At 42.9% G+C, this 14,440-nt stretch overlaps 1 protein-coding gene across 1 annotated transcript in view; it reads left to right on the plus strand.

Annotated features, from left to right (window-relative positions):
- Nucleotides 1-11,930: 11,930 nt before the first annotated feature.
- Nucleotides 11,931-14,440, plus strand: part of adamts5.L (ADAM metallopeptidase with thrombospondin type 1 motif 5 L homeolog) — a 79,107-nt gene continuing 76,597 nt past the window's right edge. The window contains exon 1 of the mRNA XM_018245960.2: nt 11,931-14,013. Coding sequence (XP_018101449.1) covers nt 12,964-14,013 — 1,050 coding nt within the window. The 5' untranslated portion in view covers nt 11,931-12,963. The remainder of the gene's footprint in view (nt 14,014-14,440) is intronic.

Below are 14,440 nucleotides of genomic sequence, written 5' to 3' on the forward strand. Positions count from 1 at the left end.
ACAGCCTCATTACCCAAGAACCTGTACTTCCATCATGAATACAGCATTGCCTGCACTCAGCAGCACTTTATTCACCTGAGGGCAAAGTGGGGGGAGGCACATCCCAATTCCTAAATGGAGAACTAAACCCTAATAATGAATTTATGGCTAATAATGCCATATTTTATATACTAAACCTATTGCACCAGCTTTTCAGCTTGTCAGTAGCAGCAATGATCCAGGACTTCAAACTTGTCACAGGGGGTCACCATCTTGGAAAGTGTCTGTGACACTCACATGCTCAGTGGGCTCTGAGCAGCTGTTGAGAAGCTAAGCTTAGGGCTCGTCACTAATTATCCAGCAGAAAATGAGGTTGGTCTGTAATATAAGCTGATGCTACAGGGCTGATTATTAAATTCTGATGATAATTGCACTGGTTTCTGTGCTGCCATGTAGTAATTATCTGTATTAATGACTAATCAGCCTTATATTGTGACATTTTTATTCTATGTGTACTGTATATTGTGAGTGGGTCCCTAAGCTCAGTAAGTGACAGCAGCACAGAGCATGTGCAGTGAATCAGCAGAAAAAAATGGGCATCTTTGGACATGGTCGGACTGGTGTGTACAGGGCCCACTGGGAAAATGGGAGCGTGAATGCCAGGGCCCTCCAAGAAAATGAAAGGGCCTTTCTACTGGCGCTGAACTTCGCACCAGATACCATCCCCACGTGCACGCGCAAGCAGGACTTCGGTGCATACTTCCCTCTTCCTGATCTGGTCTGGCCGGGGGAGAGGAGTTGATCCAGGCAGAAGAGCAGATTTGGGCCGACGTGGCCCATGAAAACTGGGGCCCACCGGATTTTTTTCTTTGGAGGGACAGATTTTTATTACTAAAGGGCTGTGGTTTCCTTAGGCTGATACAGAAGCCCAAAACATAAAGTAATGTACAACATTTCTACCCTACTTCCTTAGTCAAGCTTTAGTTTTCCGAGGTGCAAAGGGTGGGTATGCCCTGGATCAAGTGTTTTCTGAATGAGAACTACATTTTTTTCCCCTAACTGCTTAAAGACTTGCATTCGGTCATTAATAAATGAGACCCAGAGAGAAAGAGAGATGCAATGGGAGAAATAAACCTCCTACAAGAAAAAAAAGTCACTGAGGTCCACTTTAGTTCCTTTCCATAGTCCTACCTTATGCATCTGCTGCCATGTTTGCCCCAACCAAACCAAAATGTGTCTTTGTGTACATGTTGTGTAGGGTGTATAGTCAGTTTTGGCCGGCCCACAGAGTTACTTGATGTTGTGTATCCACTTATGCAGCACAATTTACTGATGCATCTGGGGCATACAGTGCAAGGGCAGGGATGGTGTGAGAGTTGCTTAATTAAGTTCTGGTTATATTTTCTAAACTAGGTGCTCCTCAAACTTCCTGACCTATAGCCACGTGTCCTTTGACTTACAGTAAGCAGCTCTGAAACCCTCCCTAAATAGATATTTTCCCTGTAACACTCAAACATAAAACTTTTCTATGTTATTCCTATGAGGTAATATCACCGTGGGGAAGGTTATTATTATGCTCCAGATGTAAAGCAAGAAATTCACTCCAATACCAGCACAAACGTAGCACCAAAAAAAGTGTCTTCTCAACACGCTTATGTTTATGGTGTTCATTTCATTAGCCCGTGTGTGAAATATAATCTGTTGTAATCCCACCGCTCTCAACCTGCATTGATTTTCCCTTTCACATCTGCTGCAGTGAACTTTGCCATTTCTAAAGCGCATGAAGAACTTATATTTCTGTTCCATTAGGGCAGCCTTTGAACATTGAGGTTGCTTATTTTTCTTCATACTAAGTGTAATACTATCAGCTCTGCTGGCACCGTCTTTAAATTAAAGACACGCTCATTGATGTTTAGCTGCTGGCACTGGGCAACCCTCTTTAGGCTGATGTGGGGAGGGACTAGAGTCCTAGAACACTATGGCACAGTGCCTTCACCTAGAAGAATCCAAAACTCACCTTTGGTTGACACTAATAGTTTTTAATAACCAGAACACAAAAGAGCCAATACTGTGGGCACAAAACACATATGACTCTTGCCCAGCACTACTAATACTCTCTGTGCGCTTGTGCTGTTTGCATTAGGAAATCATGTAATCATGTAATCATTTAAATTCCTGAAGATAAAGGGACACTCAAGCCTTACCCAAATGTCACCCAAGCATATTGTATTGCCAAGACCACTTGTAGGTATGCTACTCACCATGAATAGTGAGCTGTGGTTATAGGTTTTTAGCTACCATGAAAGGGGTGGGATGTGGGTGTCCTTTTAAAGTCACCTGATTCCCAAAATCTGGTACATTGTGGGTGAAAGACATGGACCTCTGTGAATGTTCATTGGGGCTTGATCACTTTCATAAATGCGCACTAAGAATAACTGGATGTAGCACATAGCTGTCAGCACTGGAAATAGGGTGCCAACTTATACTTATGGCCCATGGTATATGGGGATTATTCTCAGGCAGAGCTAAGGGGGCATTAAGGGGGCAGGAACCTTGACGGTGCTAGGAAGGGCAGGCAGAACAGAGGTTGTTAAAAGGAGGAGGTGGAGAAAGGAGAAAGTTGGACTCAATAGGAGGAAGGAACATTACACAGGAAGTGAGTCAGGATAGGGAAAGGTAGTAGTGGAAATGTAGGAGCAAGGAGTGGTCCCAATTTCCTTTGAGGAGCATTGTCCACCAGCATGCACTTTGAATACAACTGATAATAGAATGAAAGATGGAGGCTAGACACCTGTTTTGACACATGGGTGTCAAAAGATGGATGGCAACCTCCTAGGACAAGGGTCTTAGGAGGATGGTGGATTATGGTCTGCCTGCTCTCACTTGACCACTTGACACTGCTGCGGAAGGTGGCTGTTATGGCAGGCAATAGTATAGAAATACACTGGAACTCAAGGCAATTGAAATGCAGGGTTACCCCTTGCTATTTATTCCGTGCGAACATGCAACGTTTCGGGGCAAGCCCCTTTATCAAGCATGTTTGATAAAGGGGCTCGCCCCCAAAACTTTGCATGTTCGCACGGAATAAATAGCAAGGGGTAACCCTGCATTTCAATTGCCTTGAGTGCCAGTGTATTTCTATACTATTGTCCTTTGGGGGTTGCCGTACCCTCTTACATTGTGCACCAGGCCACCTGAAGGAAGGAAAGAGTGTGCTCAGTTTTACCTTGTTCCAGTTCAGCATATACTGGTATGGCAGGCAACCAGTTTGTTTTCCGGAGGGGTTCATATGCTTTAAAGCCATATTTTGTCAATACTTAAAAATGCCACAAAGCTTAGGTGATACAAGAGTTGGCATTCAACACACTTCTCCAACACATTTAATCTTCTTCAACCACCTGGATCTCAGAATACTTCTCTAGAATTCCTTAACTCTGTTCCAAGCTACACTGCTCCTTCGGAGAATGAGCAATACAGAGGTCATTTCTGCAAGTGGGGTCCAGCATACCATTGTGCTGCATAGATCTTTTCTGGTGGGGGGCACAATCCTCACCATGTCTCTTGTGGTTGCCTCCACGAAGGCTGTCGGGAACATAACATCCTTAGTCATTATTAGGAAGGCTTCCTCTGGGTGACTCTGTAGAAACATCACCATCATTTGTGGTCAGGAAATGAATCAAGTCCCACACTGCACAGGGCTGTTTATTTATAGAACATTTTTTTGCTTATCTGAGCTTATCGGAATTCATTATTATTCATAATGGCTCAATATTCATTAATAACTGTGGAAATATCATTGAAACAATATCTCGGCACCTTATACAAGGCCAGTTACTAGTTGGCCAGTTAGTCCAGTTACTAGAGTATTAATAGTTGTGCTTTGTCTATAGCTTCCAACACCATCGTACAGAACTCTCTATGGGTGGCAGCCATCATTATACTGATGCCCATAGCAGTTCCCAAAGAGCTGGAAATTAGATTGATTTTTACAATTACTATAATAATTGTTTGTATGTAACACTATAATAACACTATTACACTACTATAATTATTACACTATTATACAGTAATTATACATAACAAGTTATTAAAATGCTGATAATGCTGGCCCGGAACTTCCGATCTGGGTTTGGTGTCTCATGGAGGAACGGATTGTTATCTGAAGACCATAACGTTAATAACACAAAAGCTTCCATTAAATGAAACATCGACAAACTTCTTAAAACATACTTTACATCAACCTTGAACTATTAGCCAGATAATGAAATTATAGAGTTGATGATGTCTTAATTGAATTAGATTTTAGGGTCACCCCAGAGTCACATTGAGCTGATATCATGAGATCTATGAGCCCACCTAATGTTCTGTTTCCTTGGCAGCCTGGAGGCTTGTTGTGTTATTTAGTTCTGCAATATTACCGATATGGAAAGATATTAAAAAAGACTAATGGCACTTATGGGTGTGGGAGGAAACAATGATGGCAGATAAGTTAAAGGGCCACTTACCCCTAACATTTCCTTGTTGAATTATTTTAAGAACAGAGGAAACCCCTATGCTGTTTATGGTATCTCTCTGTACTTAATAATATAATACCATGTCTAGGGAAAGACATTTGCCATAGCCAATCCCTATAAACACCAGACAACACCTAGAACACACCCCCTGCTAGCTCCTTCTATGAAATAACAATATAAAAAGTAACATAAAAGGAGGACCGTGGAAGGTGCCAATGAATTTTGTGGCCAACAAATAAAGAAAGACGTTTACTAATTTTCAACAAAAATATACAAAATATAAGAAGTACAGTGTTATTGGCATATGGACCGGTGGGCCTGATGTATCTTGTATTGGAGATTAGTGATGGGCGAATCTGTCCCGTTTCGCGAAAAATTTGTGAAACAGCAAAACAATTGCGAAACTTATTGAAGTCAACGGGAGTCAAAATTATTTTTACACAATTTTTATGCCAGCGACAATTTTCTTGTTGTCGCTGCAAATTTTTTCACCTGCAAATATTTGCCACAGTTTTTGTGAAAACAGTCGTGGGTGGTGAAATGAGAAAATTTGCCGCAAACCCATGCCTGGCGAATAACTTAGCCCATCACTATTGGGGAAGATGCCACGGTAGCTCCTACCTTGACCACATGCATGTTGCACTCAGGCATTCTATTGTTGAAATTGCAGGCAATTGACAGGTGTGTATGTGGACAAATCTCAGCAACAGCCTGCTTGATATCTCATTAGGATTTGATACTGCCAATCACCCTCTCCTTCTCCAGTCTCTCTTCCTTTCAAATCACTCTTGTAATGTACAGTATCTTACTTCCTTTTGTTGGGGTTCCTCATGGCCCTGTCCTGTGTTTGTATATCACTTTCCTTGGACTATAAATCAATAGAATATGGTGTTTAGTTACTCCTCTATGGCTCAAATGTTTCTTTCCTCTCCTAACCACAACCCTGATCTCTTATTTCAGGTCTCCTCTAGTTTGCGAGTCATCTCTACCTGGCACTACCTTAAATTACATTAGTCTTACATATGACTATGAAGATTTTCATTCATCCAGGTCATGGTATATCTAGTACAGGTAAAGGATCCCTTATCCGGAAACCTGATATAAAGAAAGCTCCGAATAACGGAATGGCTCTCTCCCATAGACTCCATTTTATCTAAATAATCCACATTTTTAAAAATGATTTCCTTTTTCTCTATAATAATAAAACAGTAGCGTGTACTTGATCCCAACTAAGATATAATTAATCCTTGTTGTATGCAATGTTTAAATGAATTTCTAGTAGACTTAAGGCATGAAGACCCAAATTATGGAAAGATCTGTTATCCAGAAAACCCCAGGTCCCGAGCATTCTGGATAACAGGTCCCATACCTGTATAGGTAAATCTAAAAACAACTGGACTAGCTGAGTAATCAATGAAGACGTTTCGCTACTCATCCGAGCAGCTTCTTCAGTTCAACTGACTGGTGTCAGTTAGATTTACCTATACTACATGTAGATAAAATTAGTCTTACATGGAAATTATGCTTTTCCTCCTATCACTTTCTACTGAATATTTCTAACATATAATTGTTCATTACTAATGATGGGCGAACAGGCCTGGACTAGGATTTAAAATAGGCCCTGGCATTTCCAGTCCACAGAGGCCCAAACAGCCTCCCACCAGCAGACTAAACAATGACTCTCTATGGTATCCTGCAGCAGCCCCTCTGGCATTTGCCAGAAACCATAGATTGCCAGTCCGGGCCTGTTGGCGAATCGGACCCATTTTGCTTCTGCAAAAATTTGCGAAACTGTGAAAATAAGCTGAAATGTATTGAAGTCTACGGACGACAACATTTTTCACGCACAACAATATTTTTTCACCCATTTGAGTCTATGGGCGTCATATTTGCGTCCAAACTTGACGAAAAATTTTGCTCAGCACTATTCATCACACAAGATGCTGCCATTGTGTTAATCCTCTGCATATGTCACATGACTACAATGTTTCTCTACTAATGGGCCCACCCATTAGAGACTGACTCCAGTCCATAACAATGCAACTGCCAGGCTCAGACACCTATACCATGCCATTCTGCCAGTCCTTATACTTAACATATTTCCAAGAACCTACCAAATGCTTATTACACTCTTCTACAGGTATGGGACCCGTTATCCGGAAACCTGTTATTCAGAAAGCTCCGAATTATGGGAAGGCCCTCTCCCATAGACTTTATTTTAATAAGATATTTCAGATTTTTAAAATTGATTTGCCTTTTCTCTGTAATAAAGGAACAGTAACTTGTAGTTGATATAAACTAAGATATAAATAATCCTTATTAGAGGCAAAACAATCCTATTGTGTCTATGTAATGATTAAATGATTTTTTAATACGTTTTTTAAAGGTATGGAGATTTAAATATGGAAAGATCCCTTATACAGAAAACCCCAGGCCCTAAGCATTCTGGATAATAGGTTCCATACCTATACTTAACCCTATCCATGCAACAGGACTAGAACTAGGGGGAGGCATAAAGGTGGAGGAGTGCCAGGCACGTTCCTCATATGTAGCCTACCCTTAGTCTAAACCCTTCTCACCACCCCTGTCAGTAAAACAAGTATGTGCGATGGGGAGTCAATGGGTTGGCTACATTGCCTTGGGCTCCCAGCCAGCTTGGCCCGGCACTGGCATGAAATACTCTATACCACATTTCTCACCTCTCTTACTACTGACCCTGTCCAACCTCACACCTTGTGTTTCTTACTCTCCTCTTAAACTAACAGCTCTGCTGAGCAGGACCTTCTTTACCCCTTGTATAAGTCAGTATTTGTATGTGATCTGTAGATTGGTGCATAAACCCTTCTATTGTACAGAGCTGTGGAATATGTTGGTGCTTTATACACACTAATAATAATAAAAATATCTGGAAACCCGTTATTCAGAAAGATCCGAATTACAGGAAGGCCATCTCCCATAGACTCCGTTTTAATTAGGGATGCACCGAATCCACTATTTTGGATTCGGCTGAACCCCCGAATCCTTCACGAAAGATTCGGCAGAATACCGAACCAAATCCTAATTTGCATATGCAAATTATGGGTGGGAAGGGGAAAACATTTTTTACTTCCTTGTTTTGTGACAAAAAGTCATGTGATTCAGGAAATTAGGATTCGGTTCAGCCGGGCAGAAGGATTCGGCCGAATAAGATTCCTGGATTCGGTGCATCCCTAGTTTTAATCATATAATCCATTTTTAAAATAAATATTTCCTTTTTCTCTGTCATAATAAAACAGTTTTGTGTACTTGATCCTAGATTAACTATAATGAAGCCTCATTGGTGCAAAACTAATCTAATGGATTTAATTTATCTTTACATATTTTTTAGAGGATTTAAGGTACAGAGATTTAAATTAAGGAAGACCCCTTATCCGGAAATCCCCAGGTCCCGAACATTCTGGATAGCAGGTCCCATAGCTGTATCAAAAACCTGATGCTGTAGAGAACAGCTTGGAAAGCAATGGAACAGAGAAGGATTTTCTAGTACTCAACGGGTTACAAAAACCACAGCTGCAAACACGTAACCTCCACCAATTTGCTTCTCAACGTAGCCCTTCTCTGCAGCCTCTTGCAGCACTTTTCCGTAATTTCTGTTTATTATTTTCTGTGACCTGCTGTAAGGTTATATAATCAGACCTTAAAGATGAAAGATGAACTCTTTGCGAGTCAAACGCTCGGCGTGGAGTTTATTTAGCTGCATTAATAGCATGTCAGAGTGGCAGTGACACCGACTGCCAGAAAGCGCTGCTGACACTTTCGAAGACAGCCTGTCCAATCAAGAAAAGACAATGAGATGACACTTTGCCTGAGATTTCTGGAACTGGTGCATGACATAAAGGTGCTGAGCAGGACCCCAGTTTTAATTAGGCACAGTAGGAATATGCTCAGGATCAGCTCTCGATCTGCCTGTGAATATGGATGCGGGATGTCTCACTTGCAACTGCAACTCATGTCATCGGCAGACAGTAAAAAGAGTTGCAGTTCCCCATGATGTTGAACTACAACTCCCACGAATGACTGTTGGGTGGGGGAGGTGCTGGGAATTGTATTGCACCTGCATTCATGTTTCAATTTCCAGGTTAATTGTAATATCTTAGGGAAACGGATACTGGCAGTTTGCCACCCACAGGACATGTGCCACTTTTCAACTTTGTTTGCATTAATGGGGTGCTTCACCTTTAATTAAAAGAGATACTGACATCAGAAAATAACCTTTTTTATTATTTATCATAACATTGTCTTGAGTGCTATTTATAATTTTGCCAGAAAAATATTTGGCAGATGCTTTTACTTTTCTTAACCCTATGTTCCTGTATGAGGAATCAAATCGAATTGCTGATTGGTTGCTCTGGGCAACGACACCACTAATATTTCACTCCACTTTTTACACAGCATGGTAAATAGGTCCCATAATGTGTGAGTTAATGAGTTGGGGTACAATGCTGGGGTCATTTATAAACACTAGGGAAGCACCCAATCCACTATTTTGGATTCGGCCTAACCCCAAATCCTTTGCGAAAGATTCGGCTGAATACTGAACTGAATCCTAATTTGCATATGCAAATTAGGGGTGGGAAAACATTTTTACTTCCTTGTTTTGTGACAAAAAGTCACACGATTTCCCTTCCCGTCCATAATTGCCATATGCAAATTTGGATACGGTTCGGCCAGGCAGAATTAAGGATCCGAATCCTGCTGAAAAATGCGGAATCCTGGATGAATCCCGACCCGAATCCTGGATTCAGTGCATCCCTAATAAACAGTGAGCACATTTGCACTTGGCATCCAATCCAATGTTTTCTTTCACTGCTGAAAACAGCTAATCATTGCAGTGTCGGATTGGGGTGTCGGGGGGCCCATTAAGCTTGTTACCCCCCCTCCTGAGTCGCTGCCTCCCATCACCCCTTCCATTGCAACTCGTACCTCTACTTGCACCCGTCTTGCCACCGCATTTTTGATAGGATGGGGGAGGAGCACCAAAAGTCAAGGATCGGAGCAGGGAGCGGAGAGTAGTCCTGGGTCGGAGGGGCCCACCAGGTTTTTTCCTGGTCTCCTGCTGGCCCAGTCCAATTATAGTGACAAATGAAAGAATAGGGCATTAAACTGATCCACTATGACTTTAATGAGGACCTGGAGTGAGCCTGAGAGGTGCTAAATATATATATATATATATATATATATATATATATATATATATATATATATATATATATATATATATATATATATTAAAACTTTAGCTAGAAATATTCATGGGGTTAAATGAGTGGGGACCATCCTTCTTTAAAGCAGACAATGATGCTCAGGAATGGCACATTTACTGCCTGTGGCAAATTATCAGTATCAATTCCCTAAAAAACTCCAACTAATCTCAAAATAAAGCCAAGTCCACACATGCCCCGTGCTCTTTTATAGACTTCATACCTGTCAGTTTAAGCGATTCTACGCTGGCGTCTTCTCTTGTGCTTGTGACATACACGGACATGTATTTAACCCGTGTCCTTCTGACTTGCTGTTGCACTACAACTCTCAACCCCCCCCCAACAGCCAATAGTGGGAGTTGTAGTTCTGCATCATGGACATGTCTAGCGTAATTAAACATAATTCGGCCTCCCTCTTCTGACTTGAGCCGTAGGCCTACTGTGTCTGATCCTAAATCCAGCCCTGTGTAAAATAATGTAAGGGGTGCTTACCATGTGCAACGGTGGTATAAGGTAGAAGTGTTACATTTTGGCACTGGCTGATCTTCACCCCATATGGGGCAGTAGTTGGATGTTTGCAGCCTCTATTCCTCTTGCATCATTAAATGTGAATACAGGGTCTGGGCTGAAAGAGAGGTCATTAGAATGTATGCTGGACAGTGTGTGTCGTATAAACAATATACACACAGCTATTCCTTGCACGCAGGTGTAACTAGTAATAGATGCAGGGCCTGTTGCACAGGGAAGGGGTGGAGGCTACGCAGTTCAGTACTAACAACCTGCCTGACATCATCTCTCACTACTTGATTCATAATACATAAGCCTGGCATTAGCCTTTCCCAAGCTTTGCCCCTTGTGTGGCACAATCCATTCGCACAACATCATGGGGAATAAGTGTCCCTTACCTTGAAACTTTGCCCTCATCCTACTCATTCTTACAGTCACTGTATTAGCAATGCCAAATTCCCTCTCTACTGCTCCCTCTATCTCCTTTTGTATAAATTGAGCCTATTAGCCCAAACACACATTGTCAATACTACAGCCCTCTGGCTAAACTGCAGCTCCCATAATCCTATTCAAGCCTTTAGACCCTTAGAAAGTATTTTCACAGTTTATATCAGAGCTATTTAACATGCTGCCTCCTCACTTGGGGACATTTTCTCAAGTGGGACTGAAACGTCGGATATGATGCTGTGTTGACAGTAAACACTTCGTTCACTAGTAGTGATGGGCGAATTTATTTGCCAAGCACGAATTCATGGCGAATTTGCCGATTTCACCACCAGCAAATAAATTTGCGAATCAGCCTCGAAAATTCACCAGCGTCAGAAAAATTTGGACGCCCATTGACATTCAAAGTTGATGCCGGTGCCCATTTTGATGTCAAACTCGCAGATTCACACATTTTTCACCAGTTTCGCAAATTTCCTGCCAAATTCGTGAAACTGGCGAAAATTGCACAAAACGGGACAAATTTGCCCATCACTATTCACTGGATGAAAGAGAACGCTGATCCTTTATTGATTTATATAGATAAATATACAGGTACATGTACAGGTATGGGATCTGTTATCCAGAAATTCTCTCCCATAGACTCCAATTATCCAGATAATCCAATTTTTTAAAATTATTTCCTTTTTCTCTGTAATAATAAAACAATACTGTGTACTTGATCCCGACCCAATCCTTATTGGAAACAAAACCAGCCTATTGGCTTTATTTAATGTTTACATGATATTCTATTAGACTTAAAGGAGAAGGAAAGTCGTTTAGTACTTGGGGGTGCCGGGGTTATACCAGCGAGCACCATGGATCGATCCCCTGCCGGCTTATTCTTTCTTCAAATGTCCTGGGGCGGGCGCATGCGCAGTAGAATGAAAAAGTCGACTTTTTAGTTAAAGTTCGGCTTTTCACTCTTATGCGTATGCGCAGTCGCATGAAGGAAGAAGAAGGCGGAAGAGGATCGCTCCGTGGTGCTCGCTGGATGAACCCTGGCACCCCCAAGTGCTAAACGACTTTACTTCTCCTTTAAGCTCTAAAGATCCCAATTACGGAAAGATCCATTATCCGAAAAACCCCAGGTCCCATCCATTCTGGATAACAAGTCCCATACCTATATACATATAATGTATATTACTAATGCCAGGATGGCTCACACCAATAGCAGGGGGTGTCCAACCTGTAACCCCCAAAGTGCTGTTTAACTAAACCTCATCCCTTTTGTAACCCCCAAAGTGCTGTTTAACTAAACCTCATCCCTTTGGTGCAGGTGCATGCTGGGAGCTGTGACTGAATGGAGCAGGTTGGATATCTGTGGGGTGTCTAAAGACCCCCAGCATTCCATAAGAAGGAACAACACCCACCAGTCAAATCTGCTGGGCATTTCCAGGAAAAGACGCTAAAATGCCACAAAGATGCAGCAAGTCAGCTGTTAGTCAGCGACAAGTTGGGAAATAAGATCCCGGAGAGGATGGAAATGAAAGAGCTGCAGACACATAACACTTTCCCTGCGCTTGGGATTATTTGGGGTGGGAGGGCTGCTCCAAAAAATCTCTCCCTTTAAGAGGCAGCCTGCAGTGACGACTCATTGAAAATGGCATTCCAGTATAAATTTATTGTTCCACCTCCTCTCATCTTCACTTCTCTCTCTCTTCTCTTCATGTTCGTATCCACCCTGGGCTGGAAGAGGAGGGGGGGTCACAACTACAAAAAAAAAGGCGACTTGTGCGACTTGTGCCGACTCCTGCGCTCAGACGCGCCTTTGCTTCCCCTGGACCAGCCACAAAGGCGCAAGAACTGCATCCAGGGAGATAGAGAAATGACAGGGGCGCCTTGATCAAGTTGGGAAACCTGGAGGAAGAGCTGACAGTTAGCAGCGCCGGCATTGTCCGAAGAGCCGGCAGTTTGCAGAGAGATACAGCAGTATTCAGAGCGATACAGCAGTATTCAGAGCCGGCAGTTTGCACAGAGATACCGCGTATTCAAAACCGGCAGTTCGCATCCTTGAGATCCACTGTAAGAAGAGCTGGCAGTTTCCAGTCTATTGTGAGCGCTGATGCTGAAAGAAGCACAAGGCTGCCACAATCTGCTGCTGTTGCTTAACAGGAACAAAGTTTTGACCGGTTCCTGCTTCTGTTGACATTTTTATTCCTGTGGCTGATTCATCCCAGACGCTTTTTTTTTTTTTTTTTTTTTTTTTTATATTTTCCCCTTCTTTCAGTTAGAGAACAATGGTGCTGATCCCGAGCGTCCTGCTGCTGCTGCTTGTGGCTGGGAAGTTGCACTTTGCCGCCGCTGCGCTTTCTAACAAAACTGCCGACTCCAGCGGCCGGGCCGATCCACCTGCCCATTATAAACATCACCGGGGCGAACACCAGAGGCGCAGCGGCATCGTGCAGAATATCGACCAGATTTACGCCGGCGGGGGCAAGGTGGGCTACATTCTGTACGCGGACGGCAAGAAGTTTCTGCTGGACTTGGAGAGGGATGAGTTGTTGTTGTCTCCCCACTTCAGCACCAGGTACCTGGGACGCCTCCATCCTCAGCACCGTTTCCAGCGACACTGCTTCTACAGGGGGACAGTGGACTCCAGCCCCCAGTCTTTGGCTGTGTTCAACCTGTGTGGGGGCTTGGATGGCTACTTTGCAATCAAACATGCCCACTACACCATCAAGCCTCTAATCAAAGGCTCAGCAGGTGAAGCCCATGTCTACAGCGATGGTTCTGAGAGGGTGCTCCATGCCTTCATCAAGGATCGCTTTAGCTTTGAGACTGTACCCACCAGAGCCAGCTGTGAAACCCATGGCTTAAAGAAAAGGCTGCATAAGCATGGGCACCCCCACAAACACCAGCAAACCCAGGAGAACCCTCAGAAAGCCAACCAGACCTCAGTTCCTTCTGATCCCAACCTCAAAGAAACGTTCTTCCAGTCAACCGCACTAAAGAAACGCCAGAGGAGGTCCATATCCAAGTCCAGACACGTGGAACTCCTCCTGGTAGCTGATGAGTCCATGGCCAAGAAGTACGGGAAGGACCTCCACCACTATCTGTTGACTTTGGCTTCTATTGCATCGAGGCTGTACAGTCATGCCAGCATTGAAAACCATATCCGCTTGGCTGTGGTCAAGGTGGTGATGTTGACAGACAAGGACAAGGGGCCAGATGTGAACAAGAACGCGGCCACCACCCTGAAGAACTTCTGCAAGTGGCAACATCAGCACAACCAACTGGATGATGAGCACGATCAGCACTATGATGCGGCCATCCTCTTCACCAGGGAGGTAGGTGGTAGATCAAATGTGTGTGGAGGGGATGGGTGTTATTCCTCTTTTTTACCAGGAGTTTAACCCAAGAATCATTTAGAGAGAGAAAAGTACCCTACTTCTATCAAGTTATCACATACAAATGGTCACCCAGGAGCTAATGTCTTTCTACTTCACACAACAAACAACCAAGTTTAACCCAAGGTCATGGCAATGCTTTATTTTTATATAAGACACACTATCCCCAATGTGATAATACTAGATGCCTGTGGGATTTATGCCATAGAAAACAATAACATGCAATTTTTAGACAGCTACAAGTAGCCAGTTTAAAACCACACTATTCATCAAAAAATGTAGCCCTCTTATAGCCAAACAGGTCAGGTTTTTAAGCAGCAATCAGTGCAGAAGCAGTAGTCTGAAAATCTACCATATGTAGCTCATG

The sequence above is a fragment of the Xenopus laevis genome, chromosome 2L, assembly GCF_017654675.1.
Source record: "Xenopus laevis strain J_2021 chromosome 2L, Xenopus_laevis_v10.1, whole genome shotgun sequence".
In the NCBI taxonomy this organism is placed as follows: domain Eukaryota; kingdom Metazoa; phylum Chordata; class Amphibia; order Anura; family Pipidae; genus Xenopus; species Xenopus laevis.